The sequence below is a fragment of the Physella acuta genome, unplaced genomic scaffold (genome assembly GCF_028476545.2).
Source record: "Physella acuta isolate Inbredline_101_S28 unplaced genomic scaffold, ASM2847654v3 ptg000386l, whole genome shotgun sequence".
In the NCBI taxonomy this organism is placed as follows: domain Eukaryota; kingdom Metazoa; phylum Mollusca; class Gastropoda; family Physidae; genus Physella; species Physella acuta.
This window is the reverse complement of record NW_026731905.1, coordinates 688315-709743: the sequence shown is the minus strand read 5'-3', so window position 1 is coordinate 709743 and position 21429 is coordinate 688315. Positions and strand designations below refer to the sequence as shown.

The 21429-nt window shown below is 38.9% G+C and overlaps 1 protein-coding gene across 15 annotated transcripts in view; it reads right to left on the bottom strand.

Annotated features, from left to right (window-relative positions):
* Positions 1–20850, bottom strand: part of LOC131942062 (putative phospholipid-transporting ATPase IA) — a 68480-nt gene extending 47630 nt beyond the window's left edge. For 11 of the 15 annotated variants that reach the window (XR_009386704.1, XM_059301756.1, XM_059301757.1 and 8 more), the window contains exons 1-2: positions 20691–20850; positions 18451–18635 (exon numbers count right to left, since the gene is read on the bottom strand). Coding sequence is in view for 14 of the 15 variants with exons in the window: in XM_059301756.1 (XP_059157739.1) it covers positions 18451–18619 (169 nt within the window). In the remaining variant the exon portion in view is untranslated. Of the gene's footprint in view, positions 1–18450; positions 18636–19780; positions 19889–20678 lie in introns of those variants that run through there. The other 4 variants (XM_059301751.1, XM_059301755.1, XM_059301753.1 and 1 more) reach the window with 4 other exon arrangements.
* Between the last annotated feature and the right edge of the window lie 579 nt (positions 20851–21429).

Genomic DNA, 21429 nt, shown 5'->3' with positions numbered 1-21429 from the left:
TGCATTAAGTAAACCATAGATGTTGTCGATATTCGAGAACTTTCTCCTTCAAACAAAGGTATGTACAAACGTACACTCTATACACAGTCAAAAATTACAGTACCATGATATATCAAGCATGTCATTTGCTTACAAATCTCCAACCTTCATCGTGCATTGTAACTTATTACCAAGGATCCAAATATCAGTCACTGATTTAGGCTGATAATTCATAGTTAGCAAATAGGGTGCTTTTTAAACCAGTGACAAGAAGTAATCAAGTATATTTAATTTGTTGCTATTATCGCTAACCTTACCCTAACCCCAGTCCCAAGACCTAAATTTAACAGTAGCCCTTACAGTTACAGCGGTTGAAAAATGCCGTAAACTGATACAGCAAGCTAAGTCCCCGCTGGTAAACTAATATTCAGAGGTAAAGTCAGAGCTGTGTATCCGGTATATTTATGACATAACCCATTGCTAGTCCTATCATTGCTAGGTGAATATAGACATATACACATGGACATGTAGCATACAGCTATGAAACTCAACGAGCTTAATGAGCTAACTGAGTCTGGTAGGAAACTTGATACATAAAGGAGGCTAAACACTGTAATAGACCTGCAGACATTGAAAGATTCAATAGGACAAGGTAATATCACATGACAGGGCGGATTAGCATTTCAAATGGTAGGCAACAGCCGTAGGGCTTGTAGTTTAAAGCCATCTCATTTTATCAAGGGAGGAGTCTTATTTGCTGTCAGTAACACAACCCGATTAAACCTAACACTAAGCCGCGTTCATCTGCTCGTAAGACAGAGATTATTATCTCGTCTTGTAAATGACAAGAGAACAGTTATACATCTACTTTTGTTGGGTGTGTAGGACTTTGAAGAGTTGTGTTGTAATTCATTGGTACTAATCAAGTATGGTGGTACATTTACACGCTATGTAACTCAACGTGGTGATACAAACAAGCTATAGGTAAGATGTGGTTATCTTTTCGAACCTCGCGGTCGATGGAGCAGATGAAGTAGAGTTCACCTGTTTCTGTGACCTCGGCCTATAAAGCGATAGTGCAGCCAGCACGATGCCCAGCCGCCTTAACGTTCCCTATTAGTTAGGTACCCATTACAGATGAGTTAGCTCAGGGACATCCTACGAACACAATTCCGGGATCTGAACTCTAGATTTTCTGGCTAGCAGTCTAACACTCTACCACCCAACCACCAGCTAAGGTGGTATAAAAATGGCACAACCAATTAGTATAGTGGTACATCTACAAATGGTGCAATTAAATATGGTATCACAGCTACGTGCATTTCACAAATGCTACAACTAAAGCTGGTATAGTTACAAAGGGTAAAAACTATTTTTTAAACATAAAACGAAGTTGTATCTGACGGCTGGACAGCTTTGATGTATGTCGGACAGCTGTGATTTATGTCGGACAGCTGTGATATATGTCGGACAGCTGTGATGTAAGTCGGACAGCTGTGCTGTATGTCGGACAGCTGTGATTTATGTCGGACAGCTGTGATATATGTCGGACAGCTGTGATGTATGTCGGACAGCTGTGATGTATGTCCCCCACATGTGCCTGACTGCTCGACTCGTGACGACAGCCTGGTCACGTGATAGGATGCGCCCGCTGGCCAAGGGGATTAGATCGATACTCCACTGCCAGTTTCCTTAATATCACATTCAATGTCTGCCCCAGTCTCTGTTTCACGAAAACACCAAGTATTTATGGCTGACTTCACCACAACACCAAGTAGGCCTATCTATGGCGGACAACACCAAGTATCTATGGCTGACAACACCAAGTATCTATGGCTGACAACACCAAGTATATATGGCTGACTTCACCACAACACCAAGTGTCTATGGCTAACAACACGTAGGAACTTTGGCTGACAACACCAAGTATCTATGGCTGACTTCAACACAACACAACACGAGCATCAAAACTTAACTACTGCCTATTTCAAGTATCTACACATATTTCCTCACTTCACCTTAACATAAACATATTTGAGTTTCTTAAAATGATTATCCCAGCTTATTTACCAATAATCGATGGCTTGCTTTAAGACTTTAAAATTACTTTAATACAACACACTGACCAAGGAACAAATATTATAAAGCTATCGTTAAACTTGGAGCATTTCCACCACTACTGTAGGGGGGAGTGGACCCCTTGCCAGTACCTCTCTAATTCAGGACAGTTAGATAGCGAAACATCTAACACACCTGAACACCACTTCCGTAAATGAGAGATCAAGTATACACTGTATCTCTGCTTTATGAGAAATCAGAAATCAAGCATAAACCATATCCCTGCTTTAAAAAGGACGACCCGGCATAACTACTCACCAACGCTTCTAACAAAAACGGCCAACATTAAAAAGCAAAAAGTAAACAACAAAAAATAAAAGACTCTACATCCCCTATCTATCACAGACGACATCTGTAGAGGCCTGCTCTAGCTACAAACCACACGAAGCTCAATACACCATTTGCATGGCTTAAGGGATCCAGAAGGAAATTGAGAGCTCTGAAAGAAGATCTCATTCGATAAACTTGCAGTGGAAGTGTCGCAACCACGTCATCTCGACGGTACTATCATTCAGAGGGTACTAGCAACACGGTGCGTAACGGGACTTGGGAAAACAAACAACCCACTTCAAAAGGTACATGCTAAAATCTTTCCCGTGGGGGGGGGGTGGGGGGGGGGGGGGGGGTGGGGTGGGGGTAGCAAGATGTTTATGTTCAAAGGGGGAAGGGTTATAAACATTTTTTTCTTCTTCTGACGGCAGCCGCATACAATGGCAGCACAAAATTTTAAGATTAAAGAGACTGAAAGTCTACGGTCTCGAAATCTACTAGCTGGCAAGTACTAGAACGAGAAGTTGTGACCTACTTACAGGCCCTATTGCTGACCAGATAATGTGAATTTGAATGGGAATACAAATGAAGCGATCACAGGATTCCAAGGGGATCATGAAATAAAGTTAGTTTTTTTTACTTGCAGCTATTGTCGTCTTTTCGTGTGTCTCTTTAAACAGTTTAAACTAAGCTCGATTTTCATACTAATTGAAATGGTATGTTTTATCACATCAATAAAACTATAATCAACTGGGGTTTTAATCGATTTTATAACGCACATTCATTTCACGAGTTTATTTCATACTGTAGAACATTTTAAATATTATAATTTCTATTTTAATGTCAGATATGTTACCTTTGCAATTTAAATGGAAAAAAACATATTTTTAAACTATTAAAATTTAATTAAACTTTAAATTTAAAAAAAAAATGGTATCGTTTAAAAAAAAATTAAAATGAAAGTTATAATAAAAAAATTACTTTAAAATGATTTGTAATACATGTGGTTATGTTTTAGTAGCATAGGCATAGACACAAAGAGGTTAAGTTAGCAATAGTGTAAAGGTTAGCACAGAGGTCATATGTGGGTTAGATTGTAAGCATCTTTATCGTAAGCCTGAGTGACATTAGGCAGTAGTAGTACACCGTGATACGCTCTGGACTGACAACAGCAATTAGAAAACATTTTAGAACATAAAATCTAAAGTATTTTAGGTTTTTTTCTGGTGGCAACTTAACAGTTGAAGGAAATGTTTCTGTAAATAAAACCTGATATAGATCTAGATATTAAAAAAAAAAATAATTCACATCATTTAGGTTACAAAATTTCCACTTAGGGGAAAATATTATTTCCTTTAATTTACTTTAAACAAAAGGAAAAATGAAATCTCTAATGACCAATTGCGTGTTTTCTCACCTATTTTGCTATGCCAAGGTCACATTGTTGTTCTCACCAGTGTTCTAGATAGACAGTGGATACATTCACACACATACATATTATATATCATGGCGTGTGAGATTTTAAAAGATGCCACGGAGTCATAAAATTTCCACAATTCAGGTTAGAGAAATAGGGTCAAGGTTATCACCCTGACCACCGACGTCCATCCTGAAAGGCGATGACGTCATACTGGCTTACTGGGTCAGCTGTACTATAAACAAACACCCAACCCACATACTCAGTGGGACGTTAAAGCCTGTTATTGTGAAACGCTGTAATCAACTTTGAAAAATATTAAAAAAAAACAACAACAAAAGACAGCCTCTGGGGGCGGATCGATAATCGATGAGAATCGTACAAGAAAAGAGCGCCATGAATATGCGCTGGATCAAACCAATCCAGGGTTCCACGGGTAGGGTGAGGTAAACACGGCAGGATTTGTAGAGGCTAACTACGGGTGGATGCCAGCACGCCTTGAGACCAGCTCTACGAGAACCCCAGGGAAAACTGGGATGAATTATACATGACACGGTGCAAGTGTTGGTGTGAGAGCTAAGCACACCCACACACTTTGTGTATGTGTTCATGTGTGTAGTGAGTACTCCACCCACGCTTATATCTGAATGTGTTGGTGTGAGAGCTAAGCACACCCACACACTTTGTGTATGTGTTCATGTGTGTAGTGAGTACTCCACCCACGCTTATATCTGAATGTGTTGGTGTGAGAGCTAAGCACACCCACACACTTTGTGTATGTGTTCATGTGTGTAGTGAGTACTCCACCCACGCTTATATCTGAATGTGTTGGTGTGAGAGCTAAGCACACCCACACACATTGTGTATGTGTTCATGTGTGTAGTAAGTACTCCACCCACGCTTATATCTGAATGTGTTGGTGTGAGAGCTAAGCACACCCACACACATTGTGTATGTGTTCATGTGTGTAGTGAGTACTACACCCACGCTTATATCTGAATGTGTTGGTGTGAGAGCTAAGCACACCCACACACATTGTGTATGTGTTCATGTGTGTAGTGAGTACTACACCCACGCTTATATCTGAATGTGTTGATGTGAGAGCTAAGCACACCCACACACATTGTGTATGTGTTCATGTGTGTAGTGAGTACTACACCCACGCGTATATCTGAATGTGTTGGTGTGTAATGTGTGTGTATGTCATGCATTTATCCCCTTGTTCTAAATAACCCAGACGGTTTGTTGATTATAATTCGAATTACCTCGGGCAGATGAGCAAACAACAATAGACTTCCTACGGCTTAACCAATATCGATTGAAGTAAAACTAAAATACGTCAGCTGACATGTATATTTGTTCTAATACATCATTCAATTAAATACAATTGTAATAAGAAAAAAAAAATCATATTATCAGTAATACCAACATCTAACTGGGTTAATTAATTGTCTGATTCTCATTGTAATAACAAAGGTCAACAAACTTGGGTTAAAAAAAATGCATGTTCTCTACAATTAAGCAGCGGTTAACATCAGACTCATCAGCATCGCGTTAGAAAACATACAGCACCACACAACGCATCAATCCTTTAGTGCCTGGAAGTACTCAACTCAGCCCGGGCTTGTAGGGTTTCTTTTAGGCATTTTTTCCTGGGGGGGGGGGACACGATGATGATGACATTGGTTAAAGTATATTATTTTCTATATGTTATAAAATATACTTGTAGAATCTAGTCTAGGGAGGGGGTGCTCCAATTTTTATTCTGTGTGTCGGGGGAGGGTTCTAACGGCCAGGGTTCCATCAAACATAAGGTCCCATCTCCACCCATCCCAATCCCATCTCCACCCATCACTATGCCATCTCCACCCATCCCAATCCCATCTCCACCCATCCCAATCCCATCTCCACCCATCCCAATCCCATCTCCACCCATCCCAATCCCATCTCCACCCATCACAATCCCATTTCCACCCATCCCAATCCCATCTCCACCCATCCCAATCCCATCTCCACCCATCACAATCCCATCTCCACCCATCACAATCCCATCTCCACCCATCCCAATCCCATCTCCACCCATCCCAATGCCATCTCCACCCATCCCAATGCCATCTCCACCCATCACAATACCATCTCCACCCATCACAATACCATCTCCCCCCATCACAATGCCATCTCCACCCATCCCAATGCCATCTCCACCCATCCCAATCCCATCTCCACCCATCCCAATCCCATCTCCACCCATCCCAATCCCATCTCCACCCATCCCAATCCCATCTCCACCCATCACAATCCCATCTCCACCCATCACAATCCCATCTCCACCAGCCCAGATGTACCCAGTCACCAGTAGGATCGTGACGTCCGTCTCCACTCTACGGCCTGGTATGATGATGACACATGACGGTCGATGAGGCGATGCGTCTTCGTCATACTGGTCGACCACAGTCTAGCCCGCACAGCAAAGCTTAATTGACAAGTAGAGATCTAAAGTAGGAAGATGGCCCACAAGTACAGATCTAAAGTAGGAAGTAGAACGATGTCCCACAAGTAGAGATCTAAAGTAGGAAGTAGAACGATGGCCCACAAGTACAGATCTAAAGTAGGAAGTAGAACGATGTCCCACAAGTAGAGATCTAAAGTAGGAAGTAGAACGATGGCCCACAAGTACAGATCTAAAGTAGGAAGTAGATCGATGTCCCACAAGTAGAGATCTAAAGTAGGAAGTAGAACGATGGCCCACAAGTACAGATCTAAAGTAGGAAGTAGAACGATGTCCCACAAGTACAGATCTAAAGTAGGAAGTAGATCGATGTCCCACAAGTAGAGATCTAAAGTAGGAAGTAGAACGATGGCCCACAAGTACAGATCTAAAGTAGGAAGTAGAACGATGTCCCACAAGTAGAGATCTAAAGTAGGAAGTAGAACGATGTCCCACAAGTAGAGATCTAAAGTAGGAAGTAGAACGATGTCCCACAAGTAGAGATCTAAAGTAGGAAGTAGAACGATGTCCCACAAGTAGAGATCTAAAGTAGGAAGTAGAACGATGTCCCACAAGTAGAGATCTAAAGTAGGAAGTAGATCGATGTCCCACAAGTAGAGATCTAAAGTAGGAAGTAGAACGATGTCCCACAAGTAGAGATCTAAAGTAGGAAGTAGATCGATGTCCCACAAGTAGAGATCTAAAGTAGGAAGTAGAACGATGTCCCACAAGTAGAGATCTAAAGTAGGAAGTAGATCGATGTCCCACAAGTAGAGATCTAAAGTAGGAAGTAGAACGATGTCCCACAAGTAGAGATCTAAAGTAGGAAGTAGAACGATGTCCCACAAGTAGAGATCTAAAGTAGGAAGTAGAACGATGGCCCACAAGTAGAGATCTAAAGTAGGAAGTAGAACGATGTCCCACAAGTAGAGATCTAAAGTAGGAAGTAGAACGATGGCCCACAAGTAGAGATCTAAAGTAGGAAGTAGATCGATGGCCCACAAGTAGAGATCTAAAGTAGGAAGTAGAACGATGTCCCACAAGTAGAGATCTAAAGTAGGGCAAGCGACATCAGTAGTTCCATTTTAGAACCTGACGGTCAAAGTGGCAAGTGAAGTAGAGTTCACCTGTTTCTGTGACCACGGCAAAAGAATCCCGTCTCCCTCCCTAAAAAAAAGTACATCAACATCATCTCGGGGAAAAACTCACCTTTAAAGTGGAACAGCGACTATGGGAAGTGACCTATCTAATATTGTTTTGTGACATTTCTAAAGAAAACAAGCATGCACTGAAGAAAATAAAAAGCTGGAACAGAAAGTTTTCTTACATCGAGGTATTTCTGAACCCAGTACAAATACTTAGTGACACGTATGACTTCAGTAGGGAAATGACACATCTTGCAAGAATATACGAAATTATGAAACGACCATTATACGATTACTTGGGGACAAGTAGATCTAAATCAAGTAGCAAACCGACCCTGTCATGGCGAGTAAGCTTGAGTAGACATCTCCCGTCAATGGATATATTCACTGCCCCGATACTTGTACAACCAGGTACAGGGAAGGGGAGGGGGGAGAACAGCTGTACCAGAATGCATCAGCATGAGGTTAGCTCGCGACCAAGTGCGGTGTAACGCATTAGCTAATAATTGAAAGCGGTAATTAATTCAAACCCAAACGGGTGACACGTGGGCTGTCAACGGCCTTGAACTTCAAGTGTTACTTTTTTTTCGGTAGCTTGGTCACGTGACGTAATAGGGTAACCTTTTTAAAATTTCCCAATACACGCAGTCTGTAAACAGAAATCCGAGCCTTAGTAAATAAACCAAGATTCGATTTATTAAATTCTATTAATTTTTCTCTTAAGTTTCAAAGAAACACGGAGTTTTTTAAACGTCATTTCTCGGTCGTGTTTATAGATTTAAATCGCCAGGTGTTTCGAGTTCGAGTGTTAATTTCAAGAAAGAAAAAATCTATATTTTCATCCTTAGAGCTGTGACTTTATGAAGCGGAACGAGACTGGGTAACTAAAGCGTGCTGCTTCATTACGTGCCTAATGCGGCAACAGCTACCGTCAGCATTAGTCTACACTCAGCAAAATTTATCTGGCTAGGATGTGGTTTGACTCAGTTTTGTTGTAAAGAGAAACACCAGTTCTTAATATCGTGTTTAATAATGCTGTTGAAAGCGTTTGGGCATTTTATCAAGCACACCCACACCCCTGCAAAAACCACACCATATAATAAAACAACATTCTGCAACATGTAAAACAACACCATATCATAAAACAACATTCTATCACACAAATGCAGGGTTATATATATTGTAAAAATCCCACCAATCCGCCGCCATCTATAATTAGTCCTAATTACTGCCGTCTATTGGGTAATTTTCCTGCAGACACACAGGCCGACAATAATATATAAATAAATAACACAGCCGATTGATTTAGGACTAGAGCAATGAGCGGGGCGCATAGTAAACATATGACTACACACCCACTGCGACACACCGTGTGTGTTTTGAGCACACAGTAAACATAAACACACGACAACACACCCATCACGACACACCAAGTGTGTTTTGAGCACACAGTAAACATAAAAACACGACAACACACCCATCACGACACAACGAGTGTGTCTTTAACAAGGATTTAAAACAAAACAAATGAGTACTGTAAATAGTGTCAGTAGTTGTCCATTGAGAGTTACCATAAACCTAGTGCCCCCCCCCCCCCCCGAATTTCAGCGGTTAACCACCTAGAAAGACACAGGATGGAATATTCTTGAACCGGCGATATTTCAACACCCACACCAGCCTATGCAAGCAGTACTCAGCTACAAACAGACGTGGACTTTGCGGGCAGGCATCAACAACGAATGGTTTGTTTGGCTTCTATCTGCTAAACAGTAAAAATTAAAACTAGTTTTGGCTACGTTTATAATTATACTAATTATTTAATCATCAATCATAATTAGGCGCTTAAAATATTAACGGGTCCCTAAAAGTTTGAGGAAATTTCTCTGCTATTGTGATGCGGACGTTGTGTTAACCATCATAAAGTGTGTTAAACATCACAAACATGTGTCTGACATCACATAGGTGTGTCTCACAAAGGTGCGTTCAACATTACAAAGTGTGTTAAACATCACAAGGATGTGTCAAATATCACAAAGGTGTGTTCAACATCACAAAGTGTATAAAACATTATAAAAGTGTGTCAGACATCACATAGGTGTATATGACGTCAAAAAGATGTATATGACGTCACAACGGTGTGCCTGACGTCACAACGGTGTGCCTGACGTCACAACGGTGTGTCTGACGTCACAACGGTGTGTCTGACGTCACAACGGTGTGTCTGCCGTGACAAATGTATCTGACGTGACAATGGTGTGTCTTAACAAGCCGCCTCTCTAGACACAGTACGCTAACCACAAGACCAATATGAGACCACGCGTCTCTTCTCCTCCTACCCACTGCCGCCATGGTTACCTAACAAAGCTTAACGAATCAATACTTCAAAACAATTTACCTCAACAACAACAAAAACACGACATCAGATAACAATTCCATATGGGGTTAAAAGGGAAATTACTCATAAGTCCCAGTCTTATGTAGATATACAAATTTGATTTGTATCAAAAGAAGTATCTAAATGTGTTTAAAATAATAAAATCTTAGACTTATATCAAAGTATATATTATCAACAGCTAACTTTTTTTTTCGTAGTAAAAATAAATTCTAAATAATAAAATGGGAGATAACTAATAAGTCTGTTCATATTAATGAGATCGCTATTTCTCATAACTTAGCCATCCCCAGTTCACTCCTATAAGAAAGACCTAGAGGCTACTATTGTCATTTATGACATAATGACAAGAGCGGAGATCACGTTAATGTCACGAGGTCAAGCCTAAGATCACGACCAAGTTAAAGTGATCTATCACGGTGGTTGTGAAAAACAAAGGGAGAGAACAACCCATTAGATCAACTTGCTAATGTGAACAGGATGGCAATAGCTACGACGGTCGAATCAATGGAAGACATTAAAAAACAACACACAGTTCATTGCAGTGGTGGGCCGTTGAATAGTTTATACAGAGCAGGCTCCATACACAAACTAGTGTTGGATTATTTTATACCCAACATGTTGGAGGTTAATGTTCGATTTATTTATACCCAACAAGTTGGGGGCTAGTGTTGGATGTATTTATACCCAACATGTTGGAGGTTAATGTTGGATTATTTTATACCCAACATGTTGGATGTATTTATACCCAACATATTGGATGTATTTATATACCCAACAAGTTGGATGTATTTATACCCAACATATTGGATGTATTTATACCCAACAAGTTGGATGTATTTATACCCAACAAGTTGGATGTATTTATACCCAACATATTGGATGTATTTATACTTAACATATTGAATGTATTTATACCCAACAAGTTGGATGTATTTATACCCAACAAGTTGGATGTATTTATACCCAACATATTGGATGTATTTATACTTAACATATTGAATGTATTTATACTCAACATATTGAACGTAATTATACTCAACATATTGGATGTATTTATACCCAACATATTGGATGTATTTATACCCAACATATTGGAGGCTAATGTTGGACGTATTTATACCAACATGTTGGATGTATTTGTACCCAACATATTAGATGTATTTATTCCCAACAAGTTGGAGATGTTTATATCTAACGTGTTGGAGGCTAATGTTGGATGAATTTATACCGAATGTGTTGGATGTATTTGTACCCAACATGTTGGATGTATTTATTCCCAAAAGGTTAGAAGAGAAATACACGCCAACATTATTAATAATTTCAGACATTATTAACAAATGTTTGCCACAACAGAAGGATCAGAATATTTCTACAATATGGCTTTCTATAAAGCCATCATTATATTTTTGTGGCAATTAAAATCGTTCAGACTTTATTATATGCCACCATGCGACAGATGGAGCTACGTTTAAGCAGGTTCACGATTTGATAGATTTGTGAACAAACCTATTTAATGATAAACTATATGCATGTTTACAATAATATATGTATATACGTATAACTTCTGTGTGTATATGGTGAATATGCTTACTTTCATACATACATACATACATACATACATACATACATACATACATACATACATACATACATACATACATACATAAATACATACATACATACATACATACATACATACATACATACTTACATACATGCACGCACGCACGCACTTAATGCACGCGCGCACACACAAATACACCAACACACATACATACATACGTACATACATACACAGAAATAGTACTAATGCATATTACGTTTGGTATTACACTATACAGTAGTCTCCAAAACGTGTCATAAAACCTTGTTTAGTTTGATAGCTACCTCACAGTGAATGAGATAATCCTATGTAAATCATTATGCTAATAAGAAAGAAAAAAGAACAAAACAGCTTTAGCTGGTGATGGCGAGTGAAAGCGACTCAAGTTTATTCATGCCGGCTAATCAAGGGGATCAAGCGGCAATAAAATGTCACGTGCGTCTGGTGGGGGGGGGGGGGGGGATGAAATCAGCAGGATGACTTGACACGCGGGGATGAAGAGAATGAAAGTAGGTGACGGGTCACTCAGGCGGTGTAAACCAGACGGTAATTGCCGTCCAGGTTGACGTATCACTCACACCACCCACACGTCTTGTAGAACGATCTTCACGTTCGTCCCAATTGTCCGGCAAATATCACTCACACCACCCACACGTTTTGTGGAACCATCTTCACGTTCGTCCCAATTGTCCGGCAAATATCACTCACACCACCCACACGTCTTGTGGAACCGTCTTCACGTTCGTCCCAATTATCCGGCAAATACCACTCACACCATCCACACGTTTTGTAGAACCATCTTCACGTTCGTCCTAACCGCCCGGCACACGTAGTAATTTACTCACCAATAAATGACGTCACCGCCGCGTTCGCTGGCTGCATTGTGTTGGTCACGTGATTCACGCTTCACTAAACCTGCTGTTTATTTCTTTAAAACATAGTTTATAATCCAACACTTCAGTACACTGTATCATAACACAGGTACACAAGTTGTATGGTGTGTACGTGTACACACCACCAGCATCAGCAGCGATCAAGGTGTACGTACAAGCGATCGCATGAAAACAAATCAATCAGAGAGTATCCGTGCTCAGCTAGAAGGTAAGGTTGGGAGAGGGAGAAAAGCGTATCCACTGTAACTATCGATTTGGGTGGCGATCGGGCAACGATTCGATATGCTCACACTGACGTTATCACTACACATGGGTCACGTGATGTGGTCACACTCCAGCAGACGGCAACAATAACCGACAGCAATACGGCACATGTATGGTTAAATAAACGACAACAATACGGCACATATATGGTTCAATTTCAGACAACAACACGATACATATATGGTTAAATAACCGACAGCAATACGGCACATATATAATTAAAATAACCCACAACAATACGGCAAATATATGGTTTAAATAACCGAGAACACGACACATACATGATGGGGCTAGATAGCTGAAGACAGTAACCCATCTAGGAGAAAAAAAATTCCAAAATCAAACTACTGCTGCCTTGTAGTTTGTTCTGGGATAAATAAAGGCTATGGAAGCAAATCTAAAAAGAAAATCAGGCTGAAATCGGAGTCAACCGCCTATATTGTGGCGCATAACAAGTTGACACGTAAAACTTAATTGTGTTGGAAGAAATCCCGTCCAAAATTTTAATTAATAATGAAGAAGAAGGAGAAGAAGTTTAAAAATAACCGACCCGATAGCACACACATGGTTAAAATAACCTCTCCAGCAAACGACAATACACCACACTGACCGTGCAAACAATGGTAACGGAAAGCTCTGGAATATAAGGACTCCAAACCATAGCAACACAATTCAATGAGCGAGAAATAATTGGCACATAGACCGGATAATATTATGTTCCCCTAAACAACACACACGCCCCCGGTATTGCATACATTATGGGGTGGCTGTGTTAACTATCAGGGGACCAATCCACAAGAGCTGCCACACCAAGTTAGATGCTGGAGAATGGCTACTCTTATACAGATCTTGTCATTCGGCAGGGGAATCAAAAAGATATTAAAGATAGAGACGTTTTTAAAAAGGGAAAACAGACATCATAAAAAAGTAAAACAGTCGAAGTTGCGACATTAGGCCTACCAAAATGAACCGTAATACATAACATATTTATTAAATCTTAAATATATGTGAGCTTTCCTATTATGACAAAGATCCAAAAGTAAAAGTTGGTAGCTGTAAAAATGTTTTCACTTAGGTTTGATGGAGTTTGTATACAATATCTGACTAAACCTTGTCCAGAATCTCCGGCCTGAAGAGCGACAACGCCCAAGGAAGTAGTTCTGCCAAAGGTTGGCCTAAAGAGTACACAGTTAAAAGTGCGGCCAACACGTACTGTTAATGATAATTTCAAACGGCACAACACCAGGAAATTATTTTATTTAAAAAAATGTATTTTATGTATCACTCTATACTGGTGTAAGTTTAGACGGCAGTTAGAGCAATCCCTTCCCCGTGCATGGTCATTGGATGTATTAGGTTGATACTAGGGCAATCGTTACATCACAAACAGTATCGATGTATGGCCATTGCATGTTGTAGTCTATACTGATATATGGTTACTACATCTAGTGCAAACACTACACCTTATACTGTATTAATGTATCAGTGTTGTCACTGTATTATCTAGTAATACATTACTACAGCTAGCGCACCCACTCCAACATACACGTATCAATGCATGATCATAATTACTCTCTAAAACGCACACTTGATATTCAAATACCCCCCCCCCCCCTTACATACGTTGAGCCCAACCTTGCTCCGCAGTGTGACTTTTACGATTAAAAAGAGACAATTAACCACCCCCTACCTGCCCCCCCCCCCCCCCTGTGCGACATTGACTGGAGAAAAGCCTCTAGGGGATCAAACTGCAACCACCAGAAACGGATCCATAGTTGAGCTCTTCCGGAAATGTTTCACTCTTCCGCGAAGCTTGTCATAACACTCCGTCTGCTTCAACGAACGGAAATATTTTTCCCTTTCAGAATCAGGGTTAACTAGGTTTAGTTTAATATGGTTTAGTTTACAATGGTTTAGAAGACAGGTTTAGAAGGCAGGTTTAGGTTTAACTAGGTTTAGTTTACAATGGTTTAGAAGACAGGTTTAGAAGGCAGGTTTAGGTTTAACTAGGTTTAGTTTACAATGGTTTAGAAGACAGGTTTAGAAGGCAGGTTTAGGTTTAACTAGGTTTAGTTTAATATGGTTTAGAAGACAGGTTTAGAAGGCAGGTTTAGGTTTAACTAGGTTTAGTTTAATATGGTTTAGAAGACAGGTTAAGGGTTAACTAGGTTTAGTTTAATATGGTTAAGAAGACAGGTTAAGGGTTAACTAGTTTCAGTTTAACATGGTTTAGAAGTTAAGGGTTAACCAGGTTAACATCGCGTTTACACTAGCGATATGTATATTATACCTGTCTAGAAAAAAACAACTCGCAACAAGTTAATATTATATTAAAAAATTTTCCCTACGGGACATGTATACTTACTTGTTTACGCGTTTTTTTTTCTCTAGAAATGTAAAGTATACATGTCGCAAGTGTAAACGCGGGGGAAGAATATCAAAATATGGGAAAGAACAAGCGAAATCCCAGTAAAGCATGACATATTCGGGAAAAAAAAGCGGAGATGGATATGTCGTACGTTAAGGAAACCGGCTACATGTATTACCAGACAAGGGATATCATGAAATTGATTAAGATAAAAAAAAGAGGGGAGAACAAAAACACAGTGTGCGGGGAAATAATAAAATATTTGAACATAATTAGAAAGACTAGGATAGAAATGGAAAAAAATACGAAACTTGAAAAAAAAACCGAAGAAAACGTACCATTTCATCACATCATAGTATTGCAGAATCCGATTATTTAAATCGTACTTAATCGTGAAATCGATACTGACGGTTCGATTATGCGGAGACAGCCCATTTTGGCGCCGAGACGCAATTTCAGGAGAGGGAAAGGGTAAACTATAAACAGATACACGCATGTAGCAAATTTGACCCATCTCCCCTACCCTTGTCATCGTTACAAAAAGTCAGTCACTCTTCGGCATTACTGATGGCACAAAGTTCGACCGACGCCCCTCTTAAAATATTTATAACGAGCCGACCCGCGGCGTATCATACGCCGCTATTTAGTTGTTTTATTTTCTACTTTTCAGTAATTCATAATTTGTGAATTCGACAGTACCAATGCTGCCACTGAAAATATTTGCTTTAAAATACTAACCACTCCCCCCTTTCCCCTAACCCCGACCCTAGCCCCCCCCCCCCCCCCCCCTACGAAAGCAGCCTCCTCTTAGTTACCTCCTGTAAGTTTAAACTTGTTTCAAACTAAATTATCTGCCCCTAATAGCCGTCACTAAACCCGGCTCTACGATTTGTAAACATTTAGTTTGACTACAGCTCACCAGACCATGAGGGGGTGGGGTGGGGGTGGTAGTGAAAGTGATAGAGAGAAAGAGAGGGGACTGTAAGGCGCGCTTGCAGCTTGTTTTCTAGCGTCTCCCAGAAGAGAATTATATATATAGATTCTAATGAGAATCAAAGGGTTTTTAAATTATTTTCTCAACACCACCCTCCATCAGGTTGAAAATTATCAACAACAAACATGACAGCCACCACTTCCCCTCTCAACCTAGGTGTAAAACGTCTTCCAAATAGTTGTCTTGATTCACAATTTATAAAAACATATTTTCTAGATGAAAAGGGTAACGCAACTTCGGGCGATGCAGGACAACGGCCTTTTGTTCTATAATGTCCGTCCCGACGCCCCTTTAATTAACTAGCAATCAGTTTCTAATTACACATTACACAATAAGGGGGAAAATGTCAAGGACGTCGTTGTGTCTGGGGATGAGCTATCATTAGAGCCGGGCATTTTGAAGTGTTGAAATTGTAACAAGAGAAGTAATCTAAAGGCAACAAGAGAGGGGGGGGGGGCGATGTTTTGGGCAGAGATGAGCTAATCTTTGGGCAAAGGGTAAGACACTTTATGCAACGGGTGAAACACTTTGGGCAAAGGGTGAAACACTTTGGGCAAAGGGTGAAACACTTTGGGCAATGGGTGAAACACTTTGGGCAAAGGGTGAATCACTTTTGGCAATGGGGGAGACACTTCGGTTGGGCAACGGGATAGACATTGTATGTAACAGGTAAGACACTTTAGGCAAAGGGTGATACACTATAGGTAACAGGTGAGATGTTTTGGGCAATGGGTAAGATGCTTTGGGCAACAGTAAGACACTTTAGGCAAAGGGTGAGACACTTGGCATGGGTGAGACACTTTGGGCAAAGGGTGAGTCACTACGGGTAACAGGAGAGATGTTTTGGGCAATGGGTAAGATGCTTTGGGCAACAGTAAGACACTTTAGGCAAAGGTTGAGACACTTTGGGAAATGGGTGAGACACTTTGGGCAAAGGGTGAGACTTTTTGGACAATGGATGAGACACTTTGGACAATGGATGAGACTCTTTGGGCAATGGATGAGACACTTTGGGCAATGGATGAGACACTTTGTGCAAAGGGTGAGACACTTTGGGCAAAGGGTGAGACACTTTGGGCAAAGGGTGAGACACTTTGGGCAAAGGGTGAGACACTATGGGTAACAGGAGAGATGTTTTGGGCAATGGGTAAGATGCTTTGGGCAATAGGTGAGATGTTTTGGGCAACAGCAGAGATGCTTTATGCAACGGGTGAAATGCTTTGGGCAGTGATGAGCTAAACTTGCGGTGAGGGTTTAGTTAGTGTTTGATCACACTTTTGATAATCTTAACAAGCAGTTTTCAAAATTTAAACTTTAGGAGTTAGTTTTAATTTTTTTAGGAAAACTTTATGAACATTGTTAAACAAATCCACCCAGCTTATGTTTTATTTAAGAAAGAAATCACAGTTTTAAAAGACAGAAATAGCAGCTTGGAGTGGGTGGAGGTACGACAGGTGTGGTGTCATACTCTGTGGGGGAGGGGGGGGGGTCTGAATTTTTATGGTGATGATGGCAGGATGAAGAGAGCAGGATGAAGAGAGTAGGGTGTGGAAGATGACACCTAAGAAATTATAAAAGTATACAAGAATTATTGGTTATTACTATTGTAAAAACTGGTTGTAACTGCAATAAGAAGTAAAGTATTTTCAACACACAGTTTATAAGAAAACTGACTGCTGAAACCCCATGGCTAATATGTTAAGATACAGTAATTTTAACTTACTTTGGTTAGCTTATTTCATTTTGAAGCAGATAACAAGTCAGCTAAAATAAGTATATTTCAGGTAAGTAATAATGATACAAAAGTTTGCAGTTATACAGTTACAGGGATGTGAATAGGAAAAACTATATTATAGGGTGGTGTGGGGGGGGGGGGGGTAAGAGTGGGAGAAATTGAAATATTTTTAGCATTTTATCAAATTATGTAACAAATGGTCAAACGCTATGTATAAGATTTTTAGAGAAGACAAGTAAAGAATGTGATTTTTAATAATACTTTCTAAGAAGTCTATATATTATAGCAGGCATGGAGAATGGCAAATCAATTTTGCCAAAGGAGGTTAATAAGCTATTTTTCCCCCCAACCCTTTTCCTTTAAACTTATATATTGATGTAAAGCAGGGGTCTCCAAACTACGGCCCGCGGGCCGGATGCGGCCCGCGAGGTCCTCTCATCCGGCCCGCGGAGATCTTTTTGTCCACGGAAAAAACGTTTGTTGGGGATGGCTGAGGAACTTTGCCCAGAAAAATCACGACATGCCTGGAAGAAACTGGCCCCCGAACTGAAATTTAATAGTTAATGCGGCCCTCGGACTGAAAAGTTTGGAGACCCCTGATGTAAAGGAATGAATAAACAATAAAAATAAAAAGATAGCAAAATGTTTCTCAAAAGAAAAAAAAACAACAAAATCAAACATTTATAAATGAGGGTAAAAAGACATGTAATTAAAATTAAATGCTCATACTAATTTAAAAAAAGAAAAAAAACTAATTCACAGAAATATAGAAGCCACTTACCAGGACCACTGCTTTGCATAAAACTCTTTAGTCCATCAATTTCATCTGATTTATCATCGATGCTTTCAAGTGTATTACATTGTGAACTCTCTGGTTGGCCAGCTGACAACACTGAACTTCGGGGTCCAGCATTACCCGGAACAACTGTTTTCTCAATATGGTCCGACATTTAGAAGGTGAGCAACCTAAACAAAAGACCAACACATTGCCCAAAATGTTTTGTTAACCCCCTGTACATATTTATTTGCTTTATTGTAAAAAATGTAAGTAAACAGAATGAAGTACATTATTTTTTTTTTTACTTCAGACTAATGTAGTGATTAATTAGAGAACTTATTACATAAAATTTATCTTATACTTGTAGAGAAAAAACAATTCTCATTCATATTATAGATGAACAAGTATTTTATAATAACTAATTATCTAATTTACAAGGAGCAAATGTAGGAATGGAAATTTATTTACAAAGGCCTAATACATAGAATATTCATTACAGTAGCCTATTTATTTTGGCCTACTGTTTCAGAAATTGTATGCCAAAGAAGACATGATTTAGGGCTTATATAACTAAGATATGCCAGAATTGTCAAAACACTAGTGCTGAAATATAAAAATGAATAATGTTTTAAGTTTCAGTTAGATCTATGTGATAATTTTTTTACTTTATTTGAAGTAAAGTAATAGGCCTAAAATAAATTGTTTTAAATTTATTAAAGTTACATTAGACCTAGTTTTATTTCAAATAAAAAAAAACAACCTTAGTTCTCAGAAAAAGAATAGTGTAATTATCCTACTATTTCAATTTAAGTATTTCCATTTGAACAGTGTTGTACTGACTACACTCTGACTAGTACTATTATTAGTAACAGGTTAAAGATACCCCATGGTTAGAGTAATAAACCCATTCATTATTCATTTCATGATAAAATTTTAGGCCTATCTTAATTGATACTTGTTCCACCACAGTAGCAAAGAAGAAGTATGTTAATCAAGATTCTGGATCTAAATCTAGCTGATTGCTAGCCTAGCAGAAAGAAATGATGGAGTTTTTAATACCATAGTCCAATAATGAGATGATAATAATAAAAGCTTCTTTTAAAAAAGGTGTTAGATTAGTCTATGTGGTGGTTCACTAAAGCAAATTAAATACACATGACTTTCTAATGTCAAGGCTAACCCTAACTTAAGTCCTACCATAATCATATGCCTTACCCTAAGCCCTTACCCTAATTTCAAATTTCTAACCATAAAACTAACCCCAAACCCTAATTTCAAATTTCTAACCATAAACTACTTTTGAGATTACAATACTACCAACAACCTAACATACCTATTTTTGGAAGAATCTATTGGTATTATCAGACACGGTATCCTTAATCATTGAAAGAATTGAAATACAATAAAAACATTAAACACAATGTCACTAGTGTGACAATAGGCCTTGTTCACACTTGAAACAACTAGTTTCAGTACGGTAATCTCAAGATATAGCATTGGTTATTATTCCATAAGGTACAGCAGATTTTACTAAGCCTAGATCCAGTTGTAGCAAATATCTGCAAGTTTTTATTTCTGTTTCTTAAAAAAAGAACATTAATTACTACACTCGACTTTATTAATATAATTTAGAATTTAGATCTAAATTTACTAACTGTTGCTAAATTTCTGTCAATTAAACTTGAAACATTAATTTAATAGACTCAACTTTATATTTCTTTACAGTTTACAGTAATGAATGTTTACGAATAATCTCAACAAACATTACGGGATAATTTCCGACGCTATATCGTTAAATTAGAGATTACACTAGCATTAGTTTTATTTAGCATGTTGGTTGGTAGTTGGTAATAGATCTAGACTAGATCTAGTAGTTGACTGGTAGTAGAGTAGTGGTAGGATTAGTTGTTACTAACTTAACTAAATACTAGAATGATACTGATAGAATCTAAAATTTCTAAAAAATTTGATTTAGTTCTAGAATCTTGATCTAGCTCTACACTACACAGTTAACACAGAACTGCTCAGAGTAAGTTTTATAGTTATATCTTCTAGATCCCCCAATGGGCCCCAAGGAGACAACTTATATAACTGAAGTTACCCAACAAGACCCGTGATCTGGGTGTCCAATGACAAGCACAAAAATCTGAAAATCAGTTACCGCTAGCTACGCATTTGTTATTATTTTTTTAATAATAAACATTAAAGAACAGGAAAACAATTTAATTTACAGTTGAACCTACTCCAACAACGTTCATATAAAAAGTACATTAAAGCTGTAATCAATAGGTTCACCAATTAGAGCATTTTTAAATTCGTGCTTTTTATCCATTGAAACGCATTACTACAAGTACAAACTACAATGATTACGATGATGATACCAGGAAGTTGCCGTTATCAACTATCCAGTCACAGGGGCGCTAGCTGTGCTATTTACATTGACGTATCAAAACCATTTTGGTTTTTTGTTTTGTAAATAAGTTTTTAATTGTTGGCGTCGTCCGCATTACACTAAGATTTGTAATTTATTTCCATTAACCTGATAATAAATGCGTTTTCAACTTCTTATTAACAGACAATACTTAGATCTCACATTAAAAAATATATCCAGTTATGGAAACATTATCAAAACTATGTGTGTTCTAATAAGTTACTAGCAGACTGAATAATCTAAATTTTACAATTAGATCTAGATCTAGTTAGTTTGGATGTTTGTAATGCTGTGAGAAATGAGTTTAATTACTTTAGCATTCATTCTTTTCAAAGCTAAACTAGCAAACGAAATTTTAAAGTTCCCAGCATATACTTTAAAAATAAATCTATAGTATTGGCGGAGCCCCTTCCCCCGAAGAAGTCTACCCCACCCGAACGAGATGGAATTTATATAGCAAACATACACTTTTACTAGTGTCCACCCCCCCCCCCCCCCCGAATAATGTTGACCGCCCCCCCGAAAATATCGAGTGCCCCCCCCCCCCCCCC